Below are 26,167 nucleotides of genomic sequence, written 5' to 3'. Positions count from 1 at the left end.
CTGAAACAGGCTCCAGGCTCTGAGCTGGCAGTCAGCACAGAGCCCGACGCGGGGCTCGAACCCACGAACCGTGAGATCATGACCTAAGCGAAAGTCGGACGCTTAACCGACTGAGCCACCCAGGGGCCCCAATATACTTTTCTTTTAAGTAGATCACATTTAAAGTGTTTTTATTTCTTTTTTTCAGGTAATTTTAGAAATTAAATTTATGGAAGTGCTAGGGCACCTGGCTGGCTCAGTCAGTGTAGCATGTGACTCTTGATTTCTGGGTTGTGGGCTCAAGCCCCACACAGGGTACAACGCTTACTTAAAAATAAAATCTTTAAAAAATTTATACAAGTGCTCATTTGTCTCTATAAGCCAATCAGAGCACAGCTCCTTTAATAAAATATACTTCATAATTTAACTTATTGACATCGTCCAGATGTAGGACATCTCATTTTCATATAATGAGAGGTAAAGCCCTCATAAATAACAGACACATAGACACATAGACATCTAGAGAGTTTATGGCTTTGAGTCTACAATTTCAGCCACATGTCAAGAATCAACACAGAAACACAAAAACTAGTCCAGATACCAAAGAATTGTTCTTCCCAGTAGGCACAGAATTTGTGAGCTCAAAATAAGAAACAAAGACAAATAAACGAGAATAACAAACTAGATTCTCTGCTGTCTTTCTCTCAATACCAAAAAAAAAAAAAAAAAAAAATTTTTTGCTTTTTTTCCCCCAAAACCAAAAAAAAAAAAAAAAAAAAATCTCTGTAAGTCATTTATCCTTTTACAGAGATCACCAAGTGGTCAGACCATATTACCAAATTGCCAATCACTACTGCCACCAGAGAGGCATAATTTATTAACCATACACAAGCCAAAACACAAAACTGGTGGAGAAGAAAACTAAAATTAAGAAAACAGAGATCGAAAAATTCTGTTGTGCTTCAGAGTCACCTCTGAAAGCAGAAGAAATACATGGACTTGGCAATCCATGAGCTAGAGCTCTCTGGTCATGAGTTCATCTGGTTCTATCAGATGAAGACACCGGGCATCTTGGTGGGAACTGTAAATCTGTTAAAGGATAATTCTAAAAGAAATAATTTAAAAGGTAGTTATACAAAATGATTTTATTAACTCTTTTATTAACTCTCTCTGACACATATTACAGTCTGTTCCAGGAGAATCCAAAAAGCAGACACTTTACAGATGAGGAATATTGACCTTGCAAATGGATGCAAAACTGGCTTTTCTACAGAGAAAGAAAGTTTTCCCTCCACTGAATTGAACTCAACTCACTGTTCATAGATAATAATCATTTGTATTACCATCTGTTCTCTAAAAGTTAACTTTAATCACTACAGAATTCTAAAATAGTCTGATTCAAGATAAAGGTGAGTATCTTTTAATATCAGACAATCCTCCAAACGCCAGCATTCCACTGAAAGGACAGCCATTAATCTTTTTTGCTTATTTCAAAGTGTTACATTTCTCCTTACACATTACAAACCAGAGGATATAGGATGTACTAAAGGGAGAAGTTTCTGTTCATTCACATATCTGCCCTACTTCTGATCCTGTGTTAATCATTCAATCAAAAATGTCTACAATCTTATTGTGTGTCCTTAGCACAGCACTAGGTGCGGTAAATTTTGAAAAAAATGGGTCATGATCCTTGCTCACGGGGTATTTACAAGCTCATTATGGAAATAAGACATACAAGATAGTAGTCAATAAATATAATAAACTGCAAAACTTTCAGTACAATAAGAAAATACAGCAGTATGAAATAGAAATACATCTGACCATTATTATTCATGCAGTATGTATTTGTGAATTTGTCTACCTACTAAAATTTATCTCCAACTCCAAAATCAATACTTGCAAGTGCTTTTGCAGTCATTCATGGACATATGCAGAGTGGTGAAAAATGTCGTATATTCCCAGCTGAGGTGTAAGGAAGCAAAGCTTGCTTTCTTCTTTCGGCTCTCACACTACAAACAACTGTCCTCTTCACAGTCTATTTAGTACCATGTTTTTCACATTTTTGTGTTTTATGTGGGTGATTTTGCTGTTTAAAATGACCCCCAAGGGTAGTGCTGTAGTGCTGTCCTAAGCACAAGAAGTCTGCGATGTGCCTTATGGAGAAAATAAATGTGTTAGCTAAGCTTCACTCAGGCCTGAGTTATCGTGCTATTGACCACGAATTCAATGTGAAGGAGTCAAAAATATATACTAAATGAAGTGTCTTTAACCAGAAACACATATTTAAAAAAAAAGTAGGTTAAGCATCAATCAGGTGGCTAAACTGTGACCGGAGGCTCAGGGGAACCTAGGCCTGTATTTCCACTAGAGGCAATGGTTCGGTATTCACTAATTCGGCGTTGGCAGTAACTTTATACAAGACTAGCCATCACAGCTGAGGGCAATCAACTATACTACTGAGGGAAAATGTTTTTCAAGTACATCCGATTTATTAACATACAAGAGAACAAAAACGGCTTCCCAAGAAATGACTCCATTCACTGCTCTCCCAAAGAGCTTACAAAAGCAGTAACTCTGCCTTGCAGTAGCCTTTGCTCCTCCCCACTTTATACTTCTTTCTTCCTCAGTTTCTCTCTCTTCCTCCCTCTCTCTCGTTCTCAGAAGGGTCTCCACCTAATGAATGTTTTCCAATCATCTAGAATCCTATGCTAATATTGAGAGACACTACACACACACACACACACACACACACACACACACACACACACACTTAAAAGCGAGCCCTGCGGATGTGTTCCAAAATTAACCGCAAAAATCCCTGGTATCACAGTTCTACCGAAACACCGAGTTCCCCACCCGGGGCGTCCGCCTTTTGACTCTCCTAAGGACATCATAAAAATACGCCAAAACACACCTTCTTAGGTCTCACAAAGTCAACACCTCCTACCCTCCCATAGGCCTACACAAAGCTGTTCGGCCCTTAGTTTAGCTCTTGTTTCTTTAAGACACAAGCGGGGTGTTTGCCCTCCTCCGAAATGGCCGTCCGTGCTTCCCCCGCTCTGCGCATGCTTCTGGAACGCAATTCAGGGTTGTCATTCGCAGACTTTCGCGGCGCAAGATGGGGACTTGGCGGCCGCCGAGCCCGAACCTCCCAGCATGCCTTGCAGCCGGGCCGGGAGACCCGACGTCTAGTGATGGGGAGCCCCCGGTGCTTTCGGCCGCCGGGTCGGGTGTAGAGGTTGAGGTTGAGCGCCGAGCCTGGCAATCGGACGTCCGCAAAGGGAAAAATGGAAGCGTGGCGCTGTGTGAGGAGAGGCTACGGCCGCTGTGTGGTNAGCCCCCCCCCCGGTCCCCGGCCTCCTCCCAGGCCTCAGCACCCGCGGGGAGCTGAGCCTCCGCGGGGAGGCCGCGGGGCCGCAGTAGGTCCCGGGGTGGCCTGACCCCGAGAGAGGCGCGCGCGTCGCACGCACGCCCGGGGGTTTGTTGTTTGATGTTAGTGTCTCTCTCAAACTTTAGTCATTTGCGTATCAGCCTTTACGATTTTTTACCAAATTCTCGTTCCACACTTGTGTTTGCTGCATTCCTCTTGAAATTGACTCATTTTTTGAAAAAGCACTTAAGTAGTGCTGCCTGTATGGGCATCACCCCAAGCAGTATCCACAAAATCTTGGGTTTGATATACTGATTATGGGTTTTTTCCTAATAAATACTTAGATGTGAAAAATCGAAAAGTTTAATTGTGTACGGTATGAAACGGACTGGTGTACCGCACCTGGGAAACAGCACTGTATTAATTATTATATGTTGGGGGATCTGGTTTTAATCTCCTGTAGTCCGGGGCTTGATGACAGTTCATTTCTACAATGTTTTCCTGAGTACCAGCTGTGTGCCAGGCACTGTGCTAGGCACTTGAGAAGAGACCAGGATTAAAATGAGGAAGAAAGCTCTGGCCTTGACGGAGCTTATCATCTTAAGAGAAGGAGACATCTCTAGAAGTAACTACAAATACAGAGAATAAGTTTCGGAGCACAAGAATTGTATTTCAGTACAGTAGCTTATTAGGATGGTCCAAGCACCCAAATCTCTATGACTTGCAGAGTTGTCACAAAGCAGAATAGTCGGCCCATGTCATGTCTTTAAAATTGACAATTAAGTTGAATTTAGAGAACAATTTGAGAATGCATAAACAGCAAAAGTATATAATAAAAATTTTAAAGGCCTTTAAAATGAAATGAACATATACAAGTTAAATAACAGTCGATACTGTTTAAGCTAAATTTCTTTGGTGGTAGAAGTGGACATTATTAACACTATCTTGGAAGTATACCTTTAATGAATTCTAGGAAAGGATACAAGTCCTCTGAATCGAAACTTTTTGCCAGAATAGTATGGTAAGAAGATGGTGTTTGAGTTGTATTGTTTCTTAAGAGGAGCCTGAGAACAACATAACTATTCAAGTTCATGATAACACTACTTTGGAGATACTTTGGATGATCAGTAAATTGGTGCTGTTGGGTTTGGAGTGTTGGTGAATTATTAATGAGTAAGTGCTATCCCATTTCATTTCCCTCAAGGAGAAGCATGCCTTTAAAAAAAAAAAAAAGATGGAAAAATGAATTACCACCTACCAATTAGCAAGAGAGGTAGTTTGGTGAAGTTGTGATAGGTTTTTGTTTTTCCTAGCTATACAGATGTTTGGAAAATGTAATCTTGGTAAAAAACAAACAAACAAACAAACAAACTGTTCAGAAACCTGTTTTTACTCCAAACCCAAGTTGAAGGAGAGATTGGCTTTACTTGTAGTCAGCTTATGTATTCCATAGTGATTTAACTATTATGGTTGCTGTGGATTTTATTTATCCAGAGTTTATAAGATACTAGAAAGTGACTCTGAAAACCAGTTTGATGGTTAATTTCTCAGTTGAACTGAGGACTTTTTGAAGTGTATGTGGTTTGGGAGCCTGGTGGATTCTATGTTAGGTATTTTGAATACCATTCATAGGTGTTGAAGGACAGCTTTGAGATACTGCTACTGATAATTAAATCACAGCTGCTTTCACCCGTCCTTTATAGATCTTGAAAATTTTTTTTAGATTCATATTTTTCTTCTTTTTTCAGAGAGAGAGCACATGAGTAGGAGAGAGAGGTAGTGGGAGACAGAGAGAAAGAGAGACAGAGAGAATATCTGAAGCAGGCTCCATGCTCAGCTCAGAGTCCAGAGTCCGACGTGGGTCTCGATCCCACCACCATGAGATCATGACCTGAGCCAAAGTCAAGAGACGGACACTTAACCAACTGAGCCACCCTAGAAGTCAGATTTTAGATATCAGACATTATCTTTCCTTGAGGAAACATTTGGATTTTATGTGCTATAGCTGAACAAAAAGTGGTACCTCAAGGAGTGTATTTATTTCTTTTAGATACCCCATGTTTCCCCACGACCAGAAGAGTCTGGGCAGAGATTGGACTACACCGTGGGAGAATCTGCAAAGGTGTTGCTGGAACAGACATATTTCTAGTTGTATGAGGTGGCCTGGACATTACTCCCGTGCTCCTTATCCATACTTCAGTAGTAGGCATTTTTCACTACATTGGAGACCACCTTGTTTGTTTGAGTCTAGAACTCCGTTTCAGTACCATAACTGGAGACCTGACAGCCTGAGCCACACCTCTTTGATCCATCTCTCTAGTTACATCATGAACTCTGAGGGAGATGAGCCTTCATCAAAACGAAGAAAACACCAAGGTAAAGGTGACGTTTATCTTGGTGGAGAAATAGACGTAAGCCATAGAATGATTGACACTTTCCTATCTAATAATCCTTAAAACCCCCTCGAGGTTTTGGAGGGGTTCAGTATTTATTTTCAGCTGTTAGTTTTCTATTAGGAAAAAGGAAATTTTTTTTAAATGACCTCTTGATTTATATCTGTTTTTATCTTTTGTGTATTTCTGACAGTAAAAATAGAAGAAAGCATATATATAGAGAGAGGGAGAGATGGAGAATGAGGTTGGGAAAGAATGTAGGGCTAGATTAAAACATTGTTTAATTTAAGAATAATTATCAAATCCATTGTTTTTAAAACAGAGGTCCTTAGACTTTCTAGAAATTGGTATATGTTCTTTGGAGTCCACAGATCTATAAAAAAATTAAATTTCATGTTTTTATTATTTACTTATATACTTTAAAGATTTTATTTTTAAGTAATCTCCACACCCAACATGGGACTCGAACTCACAACCTGAGATCAAGAGTCACATGTTCCACTGACTGACCCAGCCAGGTGCCCCTCATGTTTTTATTTTTAATGCTAACCTTTTTATGTAAGACCAAAGGATATTCTTAAATACACACAATCATTAAACAAAAGATTTTTTTTTTTTTTTACAGAGTAAGATTTTAGCTTATTCAGTGTATCTCTTGTACTGGGTTTTATATATAATCTTGAGTCTGTCGGACGTTTTATCTTTTCATAAAGGAACCACATCTTATTCAACTTTGAGAATGAGTTTTCTCTAAATATGTTGATTATTTCTAGTTTTGTCAGATTCTTTACAACCGACTAGACTCCCTCTGTGCTACCTCCTCCCCTAAAGCATATATGAATTATCGAAGTGGAACTTGGAGTTATCTTTCTTACTGAGCCATGGTTTTGGGGGAAGAAAATTCCTCTGGAGATATTTGGAAGTAGACTGTTGTGTTTCTATGTAGAGAGCCGACATAAGTTTTTCAAACAAAGTCCTACAGAGTTAGTCTCACTTGGAAGTCAGAGCTTGCAGGTTAAGCTAGAAGATTAATTAGTGCTCTTTTAAGAAGAAATTCTACAATAAATTTGAGGAGAAATTGTAAGCACTGAACGTAAAAAATCTATTTGTATAGTACTTAACCACAGCATATGTTCATAAACCAGTATTCGTTTGAATGAGCGACAGGTGTATTTAGAGGCATTAAAATTAGGCTCCTAAGAGCAGTCAATCCATAACCTATAAATCTAGGGCTGTACGACGACATGAGATTGCCTTTCATTCATGCATTCATTGTTCATCAGGTCAGCACACTGCTCTCATGCTTAGCCTTCTGTAAATCTGGTGTGCTCCCAGGTGGAGCCGTGGCTTACTGACATAAGCATGGGCTCAGGAACCACTCCCTGCTGTCATTCTGTCCCACCACTAATTGTGTCAACTTGGACAGGTTATGGAGCCTCTCTGCTCCTTGGTTTCCAAGTGTGAAATAATGCCTACTTTGAAAGCCTGTTGAAGATGAAATGAGACATGTCAAAGTGCCTAATACACTGTTGGCTTCATAGTAGGTACTCAGAAAATTGTGGTGGTGGTGTTTTCCCTTTAATGGATGGGGGATGACATTTACATACTGATAAACTTTGATTGCGACCTGACTCTTTATATGTCCATTCTTCCTAGGTATTGTGAATAAGGAAAATGCTCTTCGTTAAGCCATATTTGTGACTTCCGATAATTCACTAATACTTTTCAATCAAGAGAACAGCCTTCTAACTTGCCTATCACTTTAAAGTGGTATTTGAAGGAATTGTGTGACACAATTATGACTTTTTAATTAGGCACCCTAAAAACCTGATCAGGCCTATTGCTTACTTTCTTTGATTCATCTGTCTTCTCTGCTGTGACCACCTTGTTCCTCCTGACATGGAAGGTATATAAGCTTTTGTAGTGTGACTTTATGTTGTGAAGTATATGAAGGCCAGAGACTGTCCTCTTTATGAGTCGTTTTCAAATTGTCTTCCATGGAACCCTAGCTCTCAAACACATTTCTGTATGTTTACTAAAAGCAAATGTGGTCAGGAGAAAATATGTATTTCCCCCATCATCCTAGCCCCAGCCTATGAGGGATTGATGGTCATGACGCAAAAAGTAATGCCAGAGAGTCATACAAGTTTGCAAAGTTTGAAAGACACTATTAATTAGATAATTTGATGGTTTCAGTTATTTCAAAAAAGGAACTGCAGAAAGAGTTGGCTTACAAACACTTGTCAGGACTGTACAAATCTCAGTGAATTTTATGTGCCCTTACATATACATATTTTACAGGAAAATATGAACAACTTTTTTAGACCTTCATTTTTCATATCTTAATATGATAGTGGCACCAGCGTAGGGCTGTAACTTTATCATGGTGGCTTGCATTTTGTTTGCATGACTAGAGCCCTTTATCTCCTGTACATAAGAAGACTGTGATTTGTGGCTACAAACCATTATAGACAGTCCCCAATTTATGAATGAATTGTGTTCTAGATAATTAGTTCTTGAGAATCAGTTGATGATCCCCAGTTTCCGTTTTCCCCATACACACTGTTACAATGTCATAGTAGTTCTGCAGGGTGTGCAGTTAGCTGTGGTTCTGGGCCTTTGCAGGTAGGATTCTCCATATTCAGTGAAGGATGGGGAAGAGGAGGGTTTCCATCCCTTTCCCAGGTACAGAACAAGCTCTGGGCCAAGTTCTGTAATCATTGAAGGCTTTTGTTTAGTTTGGTTTTCTTTCCTTCCACCTTTTTCTTTCCCCTTCTCTTCAGGCTCTTAGTACCTTCATGGTACCGTATGTCTCCCAGCACCGTGTTCCACCCAGACCTCACTATTCATAAAAATGATCTTCCTTTTCTAGCCTCTGGTCAAAATTTCTGTTCCTTCCATGCAGCAGATATTAAACATGTTTCCCGGAGGGTGTTTTTAAATTTTCACTTTATTGGCATTTCTATGGAGTGTATTGGTATTCTGATTGTAAATTTATCATTGTAGAAGATTTAGAAATATCACCCACACTCCTTCCACTCAGAAATAACCACTCTTAAAAATACTGGTGTTTCCTTTTGGTCTTTTTTGCCCCTATGTATGGAATTTTTTTCCTCAATTTAATTTTTAATTACTGGAATCCTAGGCATTGTAATCCAGTGACGCAAAAACCTTTATGCAGGAGAAGGGAGATGTTCTAGGGCTGAGGTTTTTCCTGTAATCTTATTCAGGCTTGAAAGTCCATCTCCAAATCTGTTTTCCCAAGTTCTTCCCTTTCCTTGTTTTCCCCTTCTGTTGAGCTCATAGAATCTCTAAAAGTGCCACATTTTTCTCCATGGTTTCCATGGCAGTAAGAATATCCTCCTTAATTAATGGTGGGGTGAGGGAAACAAGGCCAAAGGGGTGTGTGTGTACCTTTGTGTGTGTATGCAGCTCGTGTCTAAGTGAAGAACTACCTATAACTGCAAAATCTCATGCTGTCGGATTCTCTTGTATCACTGTATCTTTGCAGAATGTAAACTGTCACACATTCCTGGTCGCTCGCTGTATGCTGGGTTCTTCAGCCAGCCCTTACCTAGCATTCTGCACCTGTGTTCTCTCTCATTTTTGATTTGGTGTCCATTAAAAAGAATTCTTGCATTCTTTTTGTTTGCATCGTTCCACTAAATACTGCTTCCACGTATTGCCATCATATACCCTTCATTCATGTCGAAACCAGAATTCTGAGATAAGTTCTTGCTAGAGCTTAATCATTTGATGATCTTGTCTTACTCATACTAAATAAAATACAGTGCGAAATCATCTTATTGAAAAGCTGGCTGTAACATACAAATACAGTTGACCTTTGAACAACACACAAGCTGTGTAGGTCCACGTACACGTGTACTTTTCTGATTAAGTACGACACGGCACTCTAAACGTATTTTCTCCTCTTAATAACATTTTCATTTCCCTAGCCTACTTGATTGTAAGAATACAGTATGTAATACATGTGTCACATGTTAATCTACTGTTTACGTTATCAGTAAGGCTATCAGTCAGTGGTAGGCTATTACTAGTTAAGTTTTGGGGGAGTCAGAAGTTTTACGCAGATTTTCCATTGCAGGGGTGGGGTGTACCCTTGACCCTTCTCCCCCCGCATTGTTCAAGGGTCAACTGTATATTGTTATGGTTATGAAGTTGCCAAGCTTGTCTGGCAGATCCACTTCTTAACCATTAAGTGAGAAACTAGGACGCCTATTCAGTCTTAGCTTTATTAACATACTCTCAGTCTCCAAAATGACTTGCCAGATCCTTTTAAACTTGTTTTGTACCTGTTGGTCAGTCATTATATCATTTTACTGCCTTTGTAATCAATTTGATGACAATTTACAATTACTTAGGGCTATGTTGCCATTTCCTAGGGGAAAACATTCTGTTCATCGCCTGTAGGAGTTTTTAAAAGGCAAGAAAAAGCTTACATAGAGGAAAATTTATGGTTTGTTTTTCACTAACTCTTTATATGTTGTTCAATGTATTTTAACAGGCACAATACAACGGCATTGGGAATATATATGTAACCATAGTAAAGACAAGACAAAGATCCTAGAAGACAAAAATGTTGACTCCACATGTGAAGACAGCGATACCAAGTTTGACTTTTCAGTGATGTCCTATAATATACTTTCACAAGATTTATTGGAAGACAATTCACACCTCTATAGACACTGCCGGCGGCCAGTTTTACACTGGAGTTTTAGGTTTCCCAATATTTTGAAAGAAATTAAACACTTTGATGCAGATGTAAGTGCAGAATATCTCCAAAATTCTTCACATAAGAAAAGTTCACTTGTGTACTGAATGGTTTTAATCCGTTTGGTTTGTGGTAGGAGGTTTTTGGGTTTTTTGGGGGGTTTTTTGTTTTTTTTTTTGTTTATTTATTTTTGAGAGTGAGTGAGGGAGAGAGCAAGCAGGGGATGGGCAGATAGGGAGAGAGAGAGGAAGAGAGAGAGTGAATCGCAGCAGGGTCTGTGCCATATCAAGCCCCACAGAGCCTGATGTGGGACTTTAACTCACAAACTGTAAGATCATGACCCGAGCTGAAACCAAGAGTCAGATGCTTAACGGACTGAGCCACCCAGGTGCCCTGAGAAGGTTTTAAACATAGTGATGGAACAGTTTTTAACAACGTAGCATGACTTCCAAAGAGTCATTTGGTAACGGTTGTTGGTATAAATAATCATTAAATTTTCAAAGAAAAGATCCAAAAAGTTCTACTTTAAGAGACAGTTTTGAGACAGGGACTGGCATTATATTAGGTATTTAGTAACTGTTTCCTTTGACTTGAAATGTAAATCATTCTTATAAAAATCTAGAGGATGGCATTCAAATCACCTCGAGAAAGTACTAGAAGGACTTAGTACTAAGGAACATTTTAAATCAAGAAAACTACCCCAACATGTAAATTAAAAATATTTCTTTGGGGAAATACCAGTTTGGGATAGTAAGAGAGAGAGCTTCATATATGTAAAGGCCAGGGTTTGGGGGACTGATCAAATTTGGAAACATTAATTTGATAATTAAAAAAAAAAAGATTGTGTCTTTTATTTTAAGTTTCATTAGATTTTTAGAATTTTAAAAGCCTGTTTTTAAAGATGAAAGCACCAGAAAGTTCATATTTACTCTTTGTTTTAATTCAAACCATTTTTTTTCTTCCAAGGTACTTTGTTTGCAAGAAGTTCAAGAAGATCATTATGGAGCAGAGATCAGACCAAGTTTGGAATCTTTGGGTACAATGTAACTTTTATTCTAGCCAGATTTATTTTGGAAGATTTGTGTACTATTAAAGCATAACTTGCTAACAAAGATGTGTGGTATATTGGGCAAAAAAAAAAAAATCTTAATTTTAAAAAACTTAATACCCATTTCAAAAAGTCAGGAAAAGATTGAGGTATTTCAAGTGGAAACTTTTGTGTTGATACAGAATTTCGATTCAAACAGAAAAGCGTGTAAGAATCTCTTAATAGCTTCCTTTCCAGCAGTTGCTGTAGCCACAGCTAGACCTCTCAGATTCTGAGTTCCATATCAGAGTCCAGTTAGCTAACGGGAAGAAGCTAAAAACCTGCTTGATGAGTGAACACGTCTAGAAACAGTATATCTGTTTGAGAAATGCTGCCTACTTTGCATTCATTCCTCAGCAAATATTCTTTGAATGCCTCCTACATCCTGTGCACTGGTCTAAACTGTGAGCCAAATAGATGAAAAGTCTCTGTCCTTATGGAGCCTACATTTTGGTGGAGGAAGGCTGACAACAAATAAATACTTAAATAGCACATTAGGTAATGATAATTTTGGAGAAAAGCAGGTAGGTAGAATGGGTCACATTTCAATTTTAAACAATGATCAGAGAAGGTAGGTAACATTTAAGCAAAGACTTACGGGAGGGAGGCGAAGGAACGAGCCACGCCTAGAGCATTGCAGATAATGGAAATAGCAAATAGCAAAGCCGGCCCTGAGGTAGGAGTGGTAGGCAGGTGAGGAGGCGGTGAGTGTTGACAATGGGGAAGAGTTATAGGCAAAAAGGTCAGAGATGTACCATAGTGGCGGTGAGGGTGGTAGATTATCCTAAGCCCTTATATCCTTTGTCACAGCTTTTAGGAGGATGGAAATGAGAGCGTGATAAGGCACTTAACATTGACGACTAAAGTCTGCAAGTAAAGACCCATTCCGAGGACCTAGACCCAGTCCCAAACTTAACATCCTACATTATTAATGTTTTGCAGAAAACGCTTTGATAAATATTGTTCAAAAATATCAGGAGAGCTGTGTTTTGCCATATATATGTTTGTATGCCAGTCCCTTGTGTTAAATTTATTCCTTTCTTATAGGTTATCACTGTGAATACAAGATGCGGACAGGAAGGAAACCTGACGGCTGTGCCATTTGCTTCAAACATTCCAAGTTTTCACTCTTATCAGTGAACCCAGTGGAATTCTACCGCCGTGATGTTCCTCTGTTGGACAGAGACAACGTTGGATTAGTGCTGCTGCTGCAGCCCAAACTTCCAAGTGCCGCCTCTCCTGTGATCTGTGTAGCTAACACACACCTGCTGTATAATCCAAGGCGGGGGGATATTAAGCTGACCCAACTGGCGATGCTTCTGGCAGAGATTTCCAGTGTTGCCCATCAGAAAGACGGCAGCTTCTGCCCTATCGTCATGTGTGGTGACTTTAATTCTGTCCCCGGTTCTCCACTCTATAGTTTCATAAAGGAAGGAAAATTGAATTATGAAGGACTCGCCATCGGAAAGGTAAGTGCTTGCTTCACCATTACTAGGAGGTGGACTTAGTCTCTCTGTTCACTATACTATGAGGATGGTCGTCACACGGCTGTTTGAAAACCTCAGATGACTCAGTACCCTCAGGTCACCAAGCTGTGATGATTTTCCCCAACTAATAATGAGTAATTGTGTTCACTTGGTTGAGTTTCTGCTTTCCCATCTATCCGCAGCAACATTCTGCGTGCAGGAATGGGCAGGCAGCAAACACTTCTAAATGGGGAAGAAGGAAAAATAAAAGCATTGACAGACAGCACTTTGTAAAGGGGCGCTTGGCCAGCTCACTCAGTAAAGCACATGACTCTTGATCTCAGAGTTGTGAGTTCAAGCCACTGTGGGTGCGGAGCCTACTGAAAACCTGAAAATTAATAAAAAATACTTTGTAAATAAGGAACCATTCATAAAGGGGCAGAACGGGATTTTGAATGCTGGATGTGGGCAATATAGTTGGCAGAACAGTAATTTAATATTTCTTTAGTCTGCACATCTTCCTTTTTGTAATGGTAAATATTTTCATTCCTTAGCTGACTGTATCCCCTGTTGATCCCATGTTTTTTTTCCTTCATTGTGCTCTCTGTTGCTTGCTTCAGATCATTTACTTGATCTTCAGGATTTTAACCAAAACAAACTCTCCACCACTGAGTTTTGAGTGATCGTTTAAAATTTTGCAAGAGTTGATCTCTCTGAGTACTTTATATAATAGGAGTTCTGTTGCAGGTGGCAAAAGAGGTGGGGGACAGTATTAGCCCAAAGCTATAGATCATGTAGATGTCCAAATTAGAATAATATGTGTGGGAAAAGATTGTCATTTATGTAAATAGTAACTTTTTTCTGAACTGTATTTGAACAAGATTTTGTAAGCACAAATAATCACTTCGTATGATAAAGAACGGGTAGTATTTACCATTCTTGGATTTCCTCTTCTTATTTAAGACATAAACTTTTTCAATACATAAACTATTTAAAATCTATTCACTTAAGATCCCTGTTGAAATTTTGTTTAGGTATCTGGCCAGGAACAGTCTTCACGGGGACAAAGAATTTTATCTATTCCAATTTGGCCCCCAAACCTAGGTATCTCACAGAACTGTGTGTATGAGGTACAGCAGTTACCAAAAGTAGAAAAGACAGGTAAGTGTTTGCAGTATATCTTGGCAGTCTCCTTGATAATAGTGTTCCTTTTGAAGACATAAAACTACATTTTTCAAGGGATACCATCTCAGGAATGAATATTCGTATATAAAAACATAGTGCTTACTTCCTTAATTCTTTTTTAAAGAACTCTAAATTTACCATTTTTAAGTTGACCTTCTAGAATTTTCTGCATGAATTACTTGCATGTTGTTTTGGAAATTTGCATTTCAGTTTTGCTAATTATGGAGACCATCAAAACATACAGATTCCTGGATGAAACATTTAACTAGGCATCCTGTCTAAACTAGATAATCCTAAATATTGTTCCTAGAGTGAGAGGACTATTTTGTGGCAAACGAGAACAAAACAGCATATTGACTGTTTAATATATTTCTCTTTGTTCGTACAGACAGTGATCTAACAGAAACAGAGCTGGACAAAACGGAGGTCCTAGTGACGGCCGAAAAGTGAGTTCTGGAAAGCAACAGTAGGCATTTACTGACTTTAGTTGGGTAAAAAAACCATTTCTTAAAAATTGCGTTGGATAAAAAATGAAAATTATGTTATTCCATGCTGGTGAAGAATGCTGGCTCTTAAATCAAATAGACCTGTGTTCCAGTCCTAACTTTGCTACATTTCAGCTGTGTAATTTTGAGCAAGAAACTTAACATCTCTGAGATTCAATTTCCTTATCTATAATTTGGGGAGTTGTGAGGATTGCATGACACAAAGCATGGAAAGCTTGATATTTGCCACATACTAGGGGCTTAAGCAGTGTTATGTAAAGCAAACAGCCTCTCCACAGACCTGGAGCAGCTAGTACTCTGAAATTGATTGCTATTACATACTTAAACAAAGGTCAAGATCACAGGGAAATACCTTTCAGATTTCAAGAGAATGCTTAGCCTCCTTTGACTTACTAGATCTCAAAACAATCTATAGGGGAATTGATCAAAAAAAGGTTATACCAGTATAAATAATTATATTTAAATTTTTATAAATACTTTATAAAAATATTTATATCTCTCAAACTACAAGAAAAGGTTGTCAAAGGTGGAGGGCTGCAGGAGCCTGGATTACCTAGTATTGAAGACGCATACATAGTCGGGGCTGTGGTTGAGAAACAGATGAGCGTTAATACAACAGGATAGAGACTCGATCTTGTCTCTTTGGGAGAGTCTTGAAATGTCTTGATTTTGTGTTGTAGCTCTTTTGTTACTTTTTTAATTTTTGTGTTACCACTTAACATTTAGGGACCAAATTAGAACCACCTCTTACTCATTGTATTTGCTTTCTTCTCAGCCTTACTATATTTTGTATACCTTGTTTTGAGAAAATATTCTCTCATATATAAGAACCTAGTAAGATAAGTAATATTTTCTGAATTTTTGAAAAAGAATATTTAAAAATTCATGATTAAACCTTACAAATATAGTAAAAACGTGCCTGAGTAAGTTTAATAAAAAGGCTAATCTGACTAACAAATATTTGGATTTGAATAATTCTAAAATGTTTTTATAACAAAATGAGGTATAAGAAAAGATACTTTTAAGTATCTATATGTAAATATAGTGTGCTTATATGCAGAGCTTATATCTATAAATCAAAAAATAGTAAGAGAAACCTATTTTACATTTAATAGTATTGTAAACATAAGTCCTTAGACATGAAATGTCACTAAAACTTGAAAGTAAGGGCATTTTGAAAGAACTACCTTCCTTTGTTCTTTGACATTGAGCTTTTTTTTTTTTTAATGTTTATGTTTGAGAGAGACATACAGAGTGCCAGCATGGAAAGGGCAGAGAGAGGGGGAGATGCAGAATCTGAAGAAGACTCCAGGCTCCAGGCTGTCAGCACAGAGCCCAACACAGGGTTCGAACTCATGAACTGTGAGATCATGACCTGAGCTAAAGTCAGATGCTTCACCCAGGTGCCCCTGACATTGAGTTTTTTAAAAAGCAGGGCAGCATCTTTACATGTGTATCTTAAGCACCTAAGAGAGTGCTTAGAACTTAGAGCTATTTGTTAAATGTTTGTTGAATTTTAAAACGTTAAAAAAAATTTTTCATGATATAAAAGAGCTTTAATCTTCAAGATGTGTTTATAGGAAATGATTTTTAAACCCTTAATTTAGTACATCACATGTATTTGTAACATGAGATTAGCATAAACCATTACTAACAGAAGCTGTTTTAAGATGCAGTACAAAATTATCTGTTATATTATAGCAAGAATAGTCCTAGAAAAAGGTAACCTCTCTGACAATAAAAGTCTGGTGGGTTCTAGATAATATTCATAAAGGCCACTTTTTCTTAAAAACACAACAGGAGTGCCTGAGTGGCTAGTCGGTTGAGCATCCAACTCTTGATTGTAAGCTCAGGTCATGATCTCAAGATCATGGGATGGAGCTCCACATCATTTCCACACTGAGCATGGAACCTGCTTAAGATTCTCTTTCTCTCCCCCCCCCCTTCTTTTTCTCTTTTTCTCTCCCCCCTCCATTCTCCCTCTCTTCCCCTTCCCCTTCTCTCTCTGCACCTCTCCCCTGCTCCTGTGCTATCTCTGTCATTAAATTAAGTATCCTTTAAAAAACACAACAAATAACTTATAAATTGTTTTAGAATGCATATTAGCAAATGGAGGCTTTTAAATATGTTACAATCAATAATAAATCACATTAATGTGTTAATTATTGAGCTTTTCCCCCCTCTGTGTCACTGCCTTGTTAATGGGTTTTGGATATCCCTGCATGATTAATAAATGCCAAATTGTGATATTGTCTCTTTTAAAAAGCTTGTGTGAATGCCTGGCTTTGTCTGGAAATTAAGTGAGAAAGTGCTTTAAAAAAGAGGAATTCTAGAGACACCTGGGTGGCTCAGCCAGTTGAGCCTCCGACTTCACCTCAGGTCATGATCTCACAGTTCGTGGGTTCAAGCCCTGTGTCAGGCTCTGTGCTGACAGCTCAGAGCCTGGACCCTGCTTCGGATTCTGTGTCTCCCTCTCTCTCTGCCCCTGCCCTGTTCACTCTCTGTCTCTCTCTCAAAAATAAACAAACATTAAAAATCTTAAGATAAATAAATTAATAGGAGAAACTCTAAAAATCAAGAAAAACTTGGTGGATGCTAAACACTTATTCTTTTCATTTTAGATTATCTTCACATTTACAACACCATTTCAGCTTGTCGTCTGTTTATTCACATTATTTTCCTGACACTGGAATTCCAGAAGTGACCACTTGTCATTCCCGAAGTGCCATAACTGTGGATTATATTTTCTATTCTGCTGCAAAGGAAGATGTTGCCGGACAACCAGGTAAAGTGTGTGTGTGATCTGACATCGTGCATTGAGGATACAGTAACTAAAAACTCAGGGCTGAGGTTGACAGGGTCAGCTAACCATCTAGGTGAAGTTCTAGATTTCAAAGTTTAAAATACTTTGAAGTTGGTAATATATTGGAGTAAATCAGCTAATCACCTGCAAAACACAGAGTCAGTGATGCACCTCAAAGCAAATTATTGCCTAAGAATTCTGTCCTTCACCCGGCCTTCCAGTTCTGGTCAGCTGCTGAGTTACGGGTCTCTCATGCCCTTGGTTTCTATTTTATTGATTTTAGTTGTCATAAATGTACTGTTTCTCTTTTGAGAGCAACATCAGATAGTTTTGTACTTAAGTGTTACTAACACATACTGCCTTCATTGGAGGGTCTTACTTACGGCCAGCAATAGATAGTGGTGTCATCTCGACTCTGGAATACTGGATCTTTCCCGAAAGGTAAGTCCATTATGTGAATATGTGGTTTCGAAAAGCAAAGATGATAAAACACTTTTCCTTGTATGATTCAATGAGTGTAATATCTTAAATATTAACCAAAGGACTTGAAATGGAGAAGAAAATGCAGTTTAAAATGACTGGCAGTCAGGGGCGCCTGGGTGGCTTGGTCGGTTAAGCGTCCGACTTTCGCTTAGGTCATGATCTCGCGGTTTGTGGGTTCGAGCCCCGCGTCGGGCTGTGTGCTGACTGCCAGCTCGGAGCCTGGAGCCTGTTTCAGTCTGTGACTCCCTCTCTCTCTGACCCTCCCCTGCTCACGCTGTTTCTCTCTCTCCTAGAAATAAATAAAACATTAAAAAAAAAAAATTTTAAATGACTGGCAGTCAAATAATATCATTCAGAAAACCTTGCAAGTCCAAAATGTGGGCGGCTCTTTTGTCTTTTCTGATTCCCCCCAACCCTGTTTTGTTGTACTACTTTCCTTTTCTCCTTCTTTATCCTGTTTGTGTTTTCCTTCCTACTGAGGATCACTTGGTTAGTAATACTCGAGATGGTTTACCCCTCCCCACTAGATCAAGTCTAGGAAATAAATGGTCTTGCTGCTTTGAATCTGTTGTAGGGGCAGTTGTCATGCTGGAAGTGCTCACTAGGTGGCGCGAGTGTGCCATGGGCCAGCACCTCCAATGATTTCCCCTTAGACATGTCCTCTTTCTCTACTGTGAGCACTGACTGTGGGACCAAAATATTCTAATTTTTTAAAAAAATGCTTATTTGTGAGAGAGAGAGAGAGAGCATTAGCAGAGAGGGACAGAGAGAGAATCCCAAGCAAGCTCTGCTCTGCCAGCTCTCCGTGCCACCCAACTGGTTGAGCCACCCAGGCACCCCCAAAGTTTACTAATTTACTCTCCAGCCAGCTTATAAACTTCCTGCCCCACCGTGGTTGAATCTTTCTGCCTTATACAACTCCAGAATAGTTGATGAATGAATTTATGTAGTTGTCAATCCCAAATTACTTGTAACATTCTTATTTTTACAGATACTTTTCTTCTAAAGATTATTTGCAAGGGTATCTGGCTGGCTTCATTGGCAGAGCATGTGACTCTTAATCCCAGGGCCATAAACACAAGCCCCACGCTGGGTACAGAGATTAATTTTAAAAAAATAATAAACTTTAAAAAAAGAAGCTTATTTGTAGAACTGAAAACAAAAACATCTGAACTAGAAAGAACAAACATCCGAAACTACTGTGGGTTGGAGAATTATAATTAGGTTATAACTCAATATGAAATTGAATTATGGGGCGCCAGGGTGGCTCAGTCGGTTAAGCATCTGACTTGATTTGGGCTCAAGTCATGATCCCAGGCTTGTGGGATCAAGCCCCACATCGGGCTCTGCACTGACAGCACAGGGTCTGCTTGGGATTCTCTCTCTCCCTCTTTCTGCCCCTCCTCTACTCACATGTGCATCCCCTCTCCCTTCCCCTATCAAAATAAATACACTTCAAAAAATTAAATGAAATTTAATCATATTCTAAAAATTGTTTTCTATTAGACTTCCAGAGGGATCTGAAGTTCTATATCATCGTTTTTTTTTTTTTAAATAAAGACTTGTTTCATTTACAGTGATACATTTACAATGACCTATTGACAGTTTCACTAAATATCAATATGTTTCTTTAATGTAGGAGCTGAAGTTGCTCTGGTTGGTGGCTTGAAACTTCTGGCCAGGCTATCACTTCTCACAGAACAAGACTTATGGACTGTTAATGGACTTCCAAATGAAAATAACTCTTCAGATCATCTGCCTTTATTGGCTAAGTTCAGACTCGAGCTGTGACTCTTCTTTAATTACATATATACTTTTGTGTCCAATTTTTATTCTTTTTCAAAAAGTGTAAAATAGTTCTTGAGAGCTTGCATGTTTATTTTTGCGCTGTGGAGTTTCGGATTCGGAAGAGGTTCTGTTAAATGCTTGAGACAGATGTCCAAAGCAACACGTTTACAACAATTTTCTTTGTAATAACAAAAACGTATTTTCCTGACAAGTGAGATCTAAATGCTCCTTATTGTAAAAGAGTTGTAAATATTTTTTATTCTTAGTCCCAGTAAAATTGACAGTGATTTTTAAATATAGTGCATCCTCTTTAGTTAGTACAGAATTTCAGTTGATGTTTTTGGCAAGCTTTATAGTGGATCCAAAGTATATTTGAGTTCTTGCAAACCACAGCTCATTTCCCTTCCAGAAGGCCTGATTTCATTGTGCGGACCATCTGTTTGTCAAGTCCTAATTCATCTCCAAAATCACTGGGTCGTTCACAAGTGTCCAGCCAGCCATTTTAGTTTGGTTTTGAGGGAGCTTAATAATGCTTTCTAAAGTTGTGCAAGTTGCTTAATCCATCTTATTACTATCCCGAGCCGTGTAAAATGTCTACATTTTGTTGGGAAATGTAGTAGGAGAGGAGTGTTGCACATGCCCTCTCTTTTCCATCCTGTGAGACAGACCATTCCAGCATGCCAGAGAGAGGAAGAGACTGGGTTATAATGCCTTCATTTCCCCAGCAATTCTTTTTTCCTTTTTTCTCTTCAGTTTCAGGAAGAGATCCCTAGGTTGGGGGAGAGACTTTATTTTTCTGAACCAGTTCTGTAGAAACTTATTTTATTAGGAAGCTTTTCTTTAGAACAAAGTGGCAGCTATAGGATTATTTTGGTTTTGCCTCAGATATTTAGGAAGCCCACAAAACTAGTGGGAGATACCAACTTGGAGACCTAATACTCTCAAGTAGTAATTTTAATGGTCTTAGTGGTTTTGTTTCTAAGATGTCAGTTACTCTTTCTTTCATCGTGAGGCCACAGTGTGCGATGGTGCTGACGTTTTTTTTTGTAAAGTGGTTAAGAGCAGGTCTAATTAGTCTCACAGCTGGCACTATGTGAATGTTTGAATCAAAAGTTTGAAAATCGAAAAAGTGAAAACATCCCCATTTTTGAGACATTAGGATCAAAGAATTATGTGTGTTTTTACTAAGTAGTAATTTTATATTTGAATTACGCTGAATTATAAAAGTTTTTACAATGAGCGTTCCTCGTAGAATGACTCCTCTGAAATTAGAAAGCCGTTCCTCCAAGTCCTGGACTTCAAAGGTTTTTGTATGAAAGTATATTGACTACAGTTATTTTTTAAGAAAATAAATCAGATGACTACCTGAATAAGACGTGTCACGGGTTATAAGGATTTGCCTAGTAAAAACTGTAATAAGCAAGTATTTTTAAATGTTTAATTTCTCACTTTTTTGGGTTTTTACTTACAGTATTACCTGTAGTTCTAAGATTTTCCACATTTTCTAGTAACAGTTTGCAGAATATTCAGTGTTCTAATTAGCAGATATTGTTGCCGTTAAATAATAATAGTGTAATTAGTCCCTTTTAATATTGGGGAAAGAGAAAGAAAATTCATTAAGTACTGCTTTGTGTTACGTGAGTTTATTAACAGATAATTTTGTGTATAGGTCATTGTTGACAAACTAACATCCCTGAAAACCTCTGTGAAAATGTAATGTTTTATATCCTGATTAATATAATGATTTTAGGCCCTTTACATGTGCTTCACTTTGTAGAGTTAATCCATAAAAATGCTTTCTACTTTAGCCTTTAAAGTGTAGTAGTATTTTGTGAACCGGAGGCCAAAGCCTCAATGTAACTTTCCCACAGGTTTTTAAAGCTCCACTAAGATTAATGATCTATTCCTCTTTACTTTTTACAGTCAGAATTGGTAACTGTTGGAATCTTGTATCTACCTGCCAGAAGCATTTAAATCTGGTTCATTGCTGCAGCCAAATCCCTGACAGTCTGAAGTGCTGTACTATCCATGTTTAAAAATGGAAAGAGATACTGTTGAGTAATGAAATTTCGGTTTTACTTTTAATTTAGGGGAAACAGAGAAATCAAGTCATTTGCACTTTGTCCCTGTGAATCACCTAATAAATTATTACACCAGTGCATCTGTGCCGGAAGGTTTCGTGGCAGGTGGACTAAGCTGCATACGCTGGGCCATTGCCCCATCTAAACTATTTCATTGCCCTGAGCCTGTATTACTTCGGGTGATGCTAAGATGTTAAGTGAATTAAGATGTGGCAAAACAGAATAGTGTTTAATACAGAGTCTGAAAATTGTGGAAGAAGACGGGGATGAGAGAGTGATAAATGAATTTGCTAGGACAAGTATGTAGTCAAAGGACAAGAAAAAAAATAATAAATCACACCATCTTACATTCTTGGAAGAAGAGCAATCCTTCAGTTTCCAGGATGGTTTTATTAAAGGTCCCATGCTGTGTATAAACATACAAGTGATGAGAAAAACGTTAACTTGAAACATGCACTTATCTGGCATTCTCTAAAATACCATTATACAAGTTTTCCTTTACTTAGAAAAATACCCACTAAAACAGTCACATTTTTCCTTAAAGATTTAAAAAAAAATGTATTGGCCAGAACAAAGTCCAAGAGAATAAACAAGATTCTGAATTGTGTGTCAAAAAAACTGTACAAGGTTGTACATAAAACTATAGCTTACAAAAGCCTCGGGTATAGTAAGAATACAGAATTAAGATTTCCAAAGTTCTATTTACCAATATCTATTAATAAAATCCTTATGAAATAATTGACTTAGAAAAAGTGAAATGCTCATGATTTCAAACTGTATAGAAAATACTAAATATCACTTTCTGAAATAAAGTGTACTCAAAACAGCACAGGTAGTCTAAAATCAAAATTTCTGTCCTCCATTTAAACTTTGCCACGTATCCCCATAATGGCTTGAGCACAAAATGTCTCTTGCATTAATAACTTTGAATACTAGATTCAAATCATCTCATAATTTTCATTTTTATCTTTTGGATTATGGCCAGTCTTAAAATCCATTTTGGGGGGTAAATCATGTCATGGTTGTTGTTGTTTTTTTTTACTTTAATATAATTTTAATTTAAAATTACTGCAGTAGAATTTAGGAGTTTGGTGCCTGACTCAAATCTTTTAGAAATTAACATAATTCTATGGGCAATGAAAATAGAATGAAAACTAAGAGGATTTTAAATTAATTTTCATGTTTCTGCCACTAATCCTTCCTTTGGGGGAATGAATCTTAAAATCAAGAAGTGAGTGGAAAAAAATCAGGGTACTTACTAATCGAATCACCAAGCCAGTTGGCAGTTTTAAGGCTTATATACATCAGCATTTTAGAAACGGTCTGTGTTCTGTTCTTTTACCCATTTTTGTGGGAAACGAGGCTCTACAACTATTGACATTTCCTATTTTGGATGAGACGGTACTTAAGCAACACTTGGAAAATCCTGTTCCAAGCTACTTACACTTCAGTGGTATAAGTAGTATACTATTGGAGATAAGAAAGTTTCCCAATAATAAACATAAGATATATATTATATCTTGTTTTTCATATATAAAGGGAGCTAAGACGGGACTGTTTGAGAACAAGAATGAATTGACTAATTCAAACGAGTTTGCCTTATGAAGACGTACAAAGAACCCTCATTTTAAACTTGGATAGTAGTAGTCTTAAAGTGATTAAGTTCAGAATTTTTAACTTCTGTATTTTCACCTAATTGAGATGTACGCTTACTCAGTCTTTTTCATGTAAAGGACACTAACTGTCCTTTTTCAAGAAAATCATACTCTCAATTAATGTCATTGAGGTTTAGCATCAAGCGAGCTCATGCATACGTGGCCAAAGGACGAAGTCACCTTCAGTGGTTTTATTGGTCAAGAATCTAGCAGATTCTTAACTTTTTTTTTACTCCCTTTCTAAAATCACCTTCAGTGAGAGGAAGCACGGAGACTAAAATAACACTTCTGTTGACAAGCAGATTTCACTTAAATACGCCTGTGGGTCTCAAGAGTTGGCATGACTGCTGAGGAAAAAGAAAAAATCAGATGAAACAGAAGTATGCTCTTGATGTTGCTAACACACAGACTTGGCCAGTAGAGTCCTTCTGTGTGGCCCGCAGTCACAAGTCCCACTGTAACCACCCGATGCAGGCCACATATTCACACTGCCCGGGATGGACTAAATCAGGCTATAAGGTGTAACACTGTACCTGAAAGGCTTTTCCGTTTTAAAACAGGTTCTCTGCTTCTCTCATTCGCTGCATTTTCCAATACCAGTTCCTAAATGTCACAAAGTGGTACTTAAAAAGCAAGGTACTGGAAAATGACTGCATCATGCCACACTCGGTCTTAATATAAGACATCAGAACACGTCTCTAACAACCATGAGTCCTTCAGGATCAAGGCCTGACCCCGAGTTCAAACATCAGATGGAACGTTGAAGAGAGAGGTTATCTGGTTCTCCAGGCTCTACGGATTCACGCCCGGCCTCTGCCTTTCTGAGTGTGACTGACAGAGGTCGCTGCAGTACGCTCAATTTGTGTCACAGCGCTACGACCTCTTGTGCTTTTTTTTTTTTTTGCTGGAATTGGCAAAGTTTAAATGTCAGTGACAGAACATAGACTACCTTCTGCACGTGCTTTTTGTTTTGTTTTGAAAGAACAGAAACTGCTGTCCGTGAATGCTTTAAGAAAGATTAAGAAAGTAGCTCCAGCGTCCTGAAAATAGTTTCCCGTCCTGCCAGAAGAATTTCAGTGCTTTTTAGTAAAACACTTGATATAATACCTTAAGTCTCATGATGTGTGCACCAGGAAAAAATTCCAGACTTTGTGGAGATTCCCCATTGGAAATACTGGGGAAACAATACAAATAGAATATTAAAAAAATGAAAACACCATTAAGTTTGCATATCTGATGTCAAGATGCTGAGGTAATATTGAGTGCTTAAAAAGAAATCCCACCAATCTTTGCCTCTGTTATTGCTGAAAAAGACATTAATACTGACTGAGTTACCTTACTATATCAAAAGTAGGAGGGAGGTTTCATTAACATTTCCTACCGGTGAGGCATAATGTTCAAAAGCAAGTAAACAAAAACAGGTAAATGGGAAAATATAAAACTACAGTTGATGGTATTACCCTTTCTATCTGCAGTGAGGGAGTCAGTCCATCCGCAGTGGGCTTTCTCACTTCAGCCGTTCCACGGTTGCCCCTTCGTGAATTTTTTCAGTTCATTGTTGCCACCCACTCCGCTGCTACGTCCAAGTGAATCCGTAAAAATAAAATTCACAGGTTCTCAATAAATAGTTGCAGTTCCTCCTGAACATGCTGGGGGTAAAGTGCAGACAGAAGCACCACAGAAGCCCCTTGCTGGCTGATATGGCTTGCCTAAATTCGGATTTGGTAGCCCACTTCATTCAGCGTGCTGAGCTCGGCCACCTTCTTCTCAGGCAGTGCAGGCCTAAGGGCCCAAGAAAGGTGGTGGGGTGAGGGCATGGGAGAGAGAAAGGTCACTTGGTTTTTGACTCCGAGAACTCTACTTCGTTCCCCTAACCCTTCCTGGTGCCCCCCCCCACCCCCACCAGCCTGAGTTCCCCGCTCAACCCTGGTATTCTCAGGTCCGCGTCTACAGGATCCAGGGAATATTTTCACAGGCTTTCGGTGTAGAGTTCAAAAATATTTACGGGTTGCCGAATGAGTTTGTCCAACCTGAAGCCTGAATTTGGCCACGCTGTAATTTCTGAAATCCAGTTATCTGTAAACCTTGCAAGGGTCTAAAAGTTACATCTAGTATGGTAGAACTAAACACCAGAGCCAAATTCTCCCTGAAACCTTAGCTTTCTGGTGTTGGTGCCCTGGAGGGAAGCCCAGCCACTAACTCTAAGACCTCTCAGGTGACTGATTTGTAGGGAGAGATTCTCGACTGTCTTTGATAAGAGGGTTACTGTTCCAGGCCTGAATGCGTAAAGTCAGGACAAATCCTTTACAATTCATCTGAAAAAGCACGTCAGCGTGGAAAATCATTCAGTGGCAAATCAACTCCTCTCTAAATACATTTTCTGAAGCACTGAGCATTTACGTGAAGCCATGTAAGAAAGTACTTCAAGCTGGTAAGTGAAAATCAAGAAGCACATCATCTGTCTTCATTAAAGACATTTCCTCAATGATTTCCCAATATAAAACTATGCCTAAGCATTCTCACGACTTAGCTCACGGTTGTCCCATTTCTTGGTGAGCCTTCTACCCTCTATGATAAGCGAGAACCAAGATTATAAACCAAGGTGAGATATTCGGTGTGGCTACTGAGTCCTAATTCAA

The 26,167-nt window shown here is 38.6% G+C and overlaps 2 protein-coding genes across 9 annotated transcripts in view; one reads left to right on the top strand and one right to left on the bottom strand.

The window, feature by feature from the left end:
• ANGEL2 (angel homolog 2) overlaps positions 1-21,599 on the top strand; it is a 39,918-nt gene extending 18,319 nt beyond the window's left edge. Inside the window, exons 1-9 of one of the 4 annotated variants that reach the window (XM_077763201.1) lie at positions 3,096-3,334; positions 5,400-5,725; positions 10,268-10,524; positions 11,441-11,510; positions 12,609-13,030; positions 14,062-14,188; positions 14,601-14,658; positions 17,340-17,503; positions 19,644-21,599. In XM_077763201.1, the coding sequence (XP_077619327.1) occupies positions 3,267-3,334; positions 5,400-5,725; positions 10,268-10,524; positions 11,441-11,510; positions 12,609-13,030; positions 14,062-14,188; positions 14,601-14,658; positions 17,340-17,503; positions 19,644-19,795 (1,644 nt within the window). In that variant the 5' untranslated portion in view covers positions 3,096-3,266 and the 3' untranslated portion in view covers positions 19,796-21,599. Of the gene's footprint in view, positions 1-3,095; positions 3,335-3,396; positions 4,523-5,399; positions 5,726-10,267; positions 10,525-11,440; positions 11,511-12,608; positions 13,031-14,061; positions 14,189-14,600; positions 14,659-17,339; positions 17,504-19,643 lie in introns of those variants that run through there. The other 3 variants (XM_077763199.1, XM_077763198.1, XM_077763200.1) reach the window with 3 other exon arrangements.
• Positions 21,600-22,243: 644 nt separating this feature from the next.
• VASH2 (vasohibin 2) overlaps positions 22,244-26,167 on the bottom strand; it is a 40,965-nt gene continuing 37,041 nt past the window's right edge. For 4 of the 5 annotated variants that reach the window (XR_013334898.1, XR_013334899.1, XR_013334900.1 and 1 more), the window contains 3 exons: positions 24,989-25,310; positions 24,636-24,702; positions 22,244-22,279 (listed from right to left, as the gene is read on the bottom strand). Coding sequence is in view for 1 of the 5 variants with exons in the window: in XM_077763202.1 (XP_077619328.1) it covers positions 25,238-25,310 (73 nt within the window). In the remaining 4 variants the exon portion in view is untranslated. Of the gene's footprint in view, positions 22,280-24,411; positions 25,311-26,167 lie in introns of those variants that run through there. The other variant, XM_077763202.1, reaches the window with a different exon arrangement.

Source organism: Crocuta crocuta, unplaced genomic scaffold (assembly GCF_008692635.1).
Source record: "Crocuta crocuta isolate KB4526 unplaced genomic scaffold, BGI_CrCroc_1.0 scaffold3, whole genome shotgun sequence".
NCBI lineage: Eukaryota > Metazoa > Chordata > Mammalia > Carnivora > Hyaenidae > Crocuta > Crocuta crocuta.
This window is presented reverse-complemented; position numbering and strand designations above follow the sequence as displayed.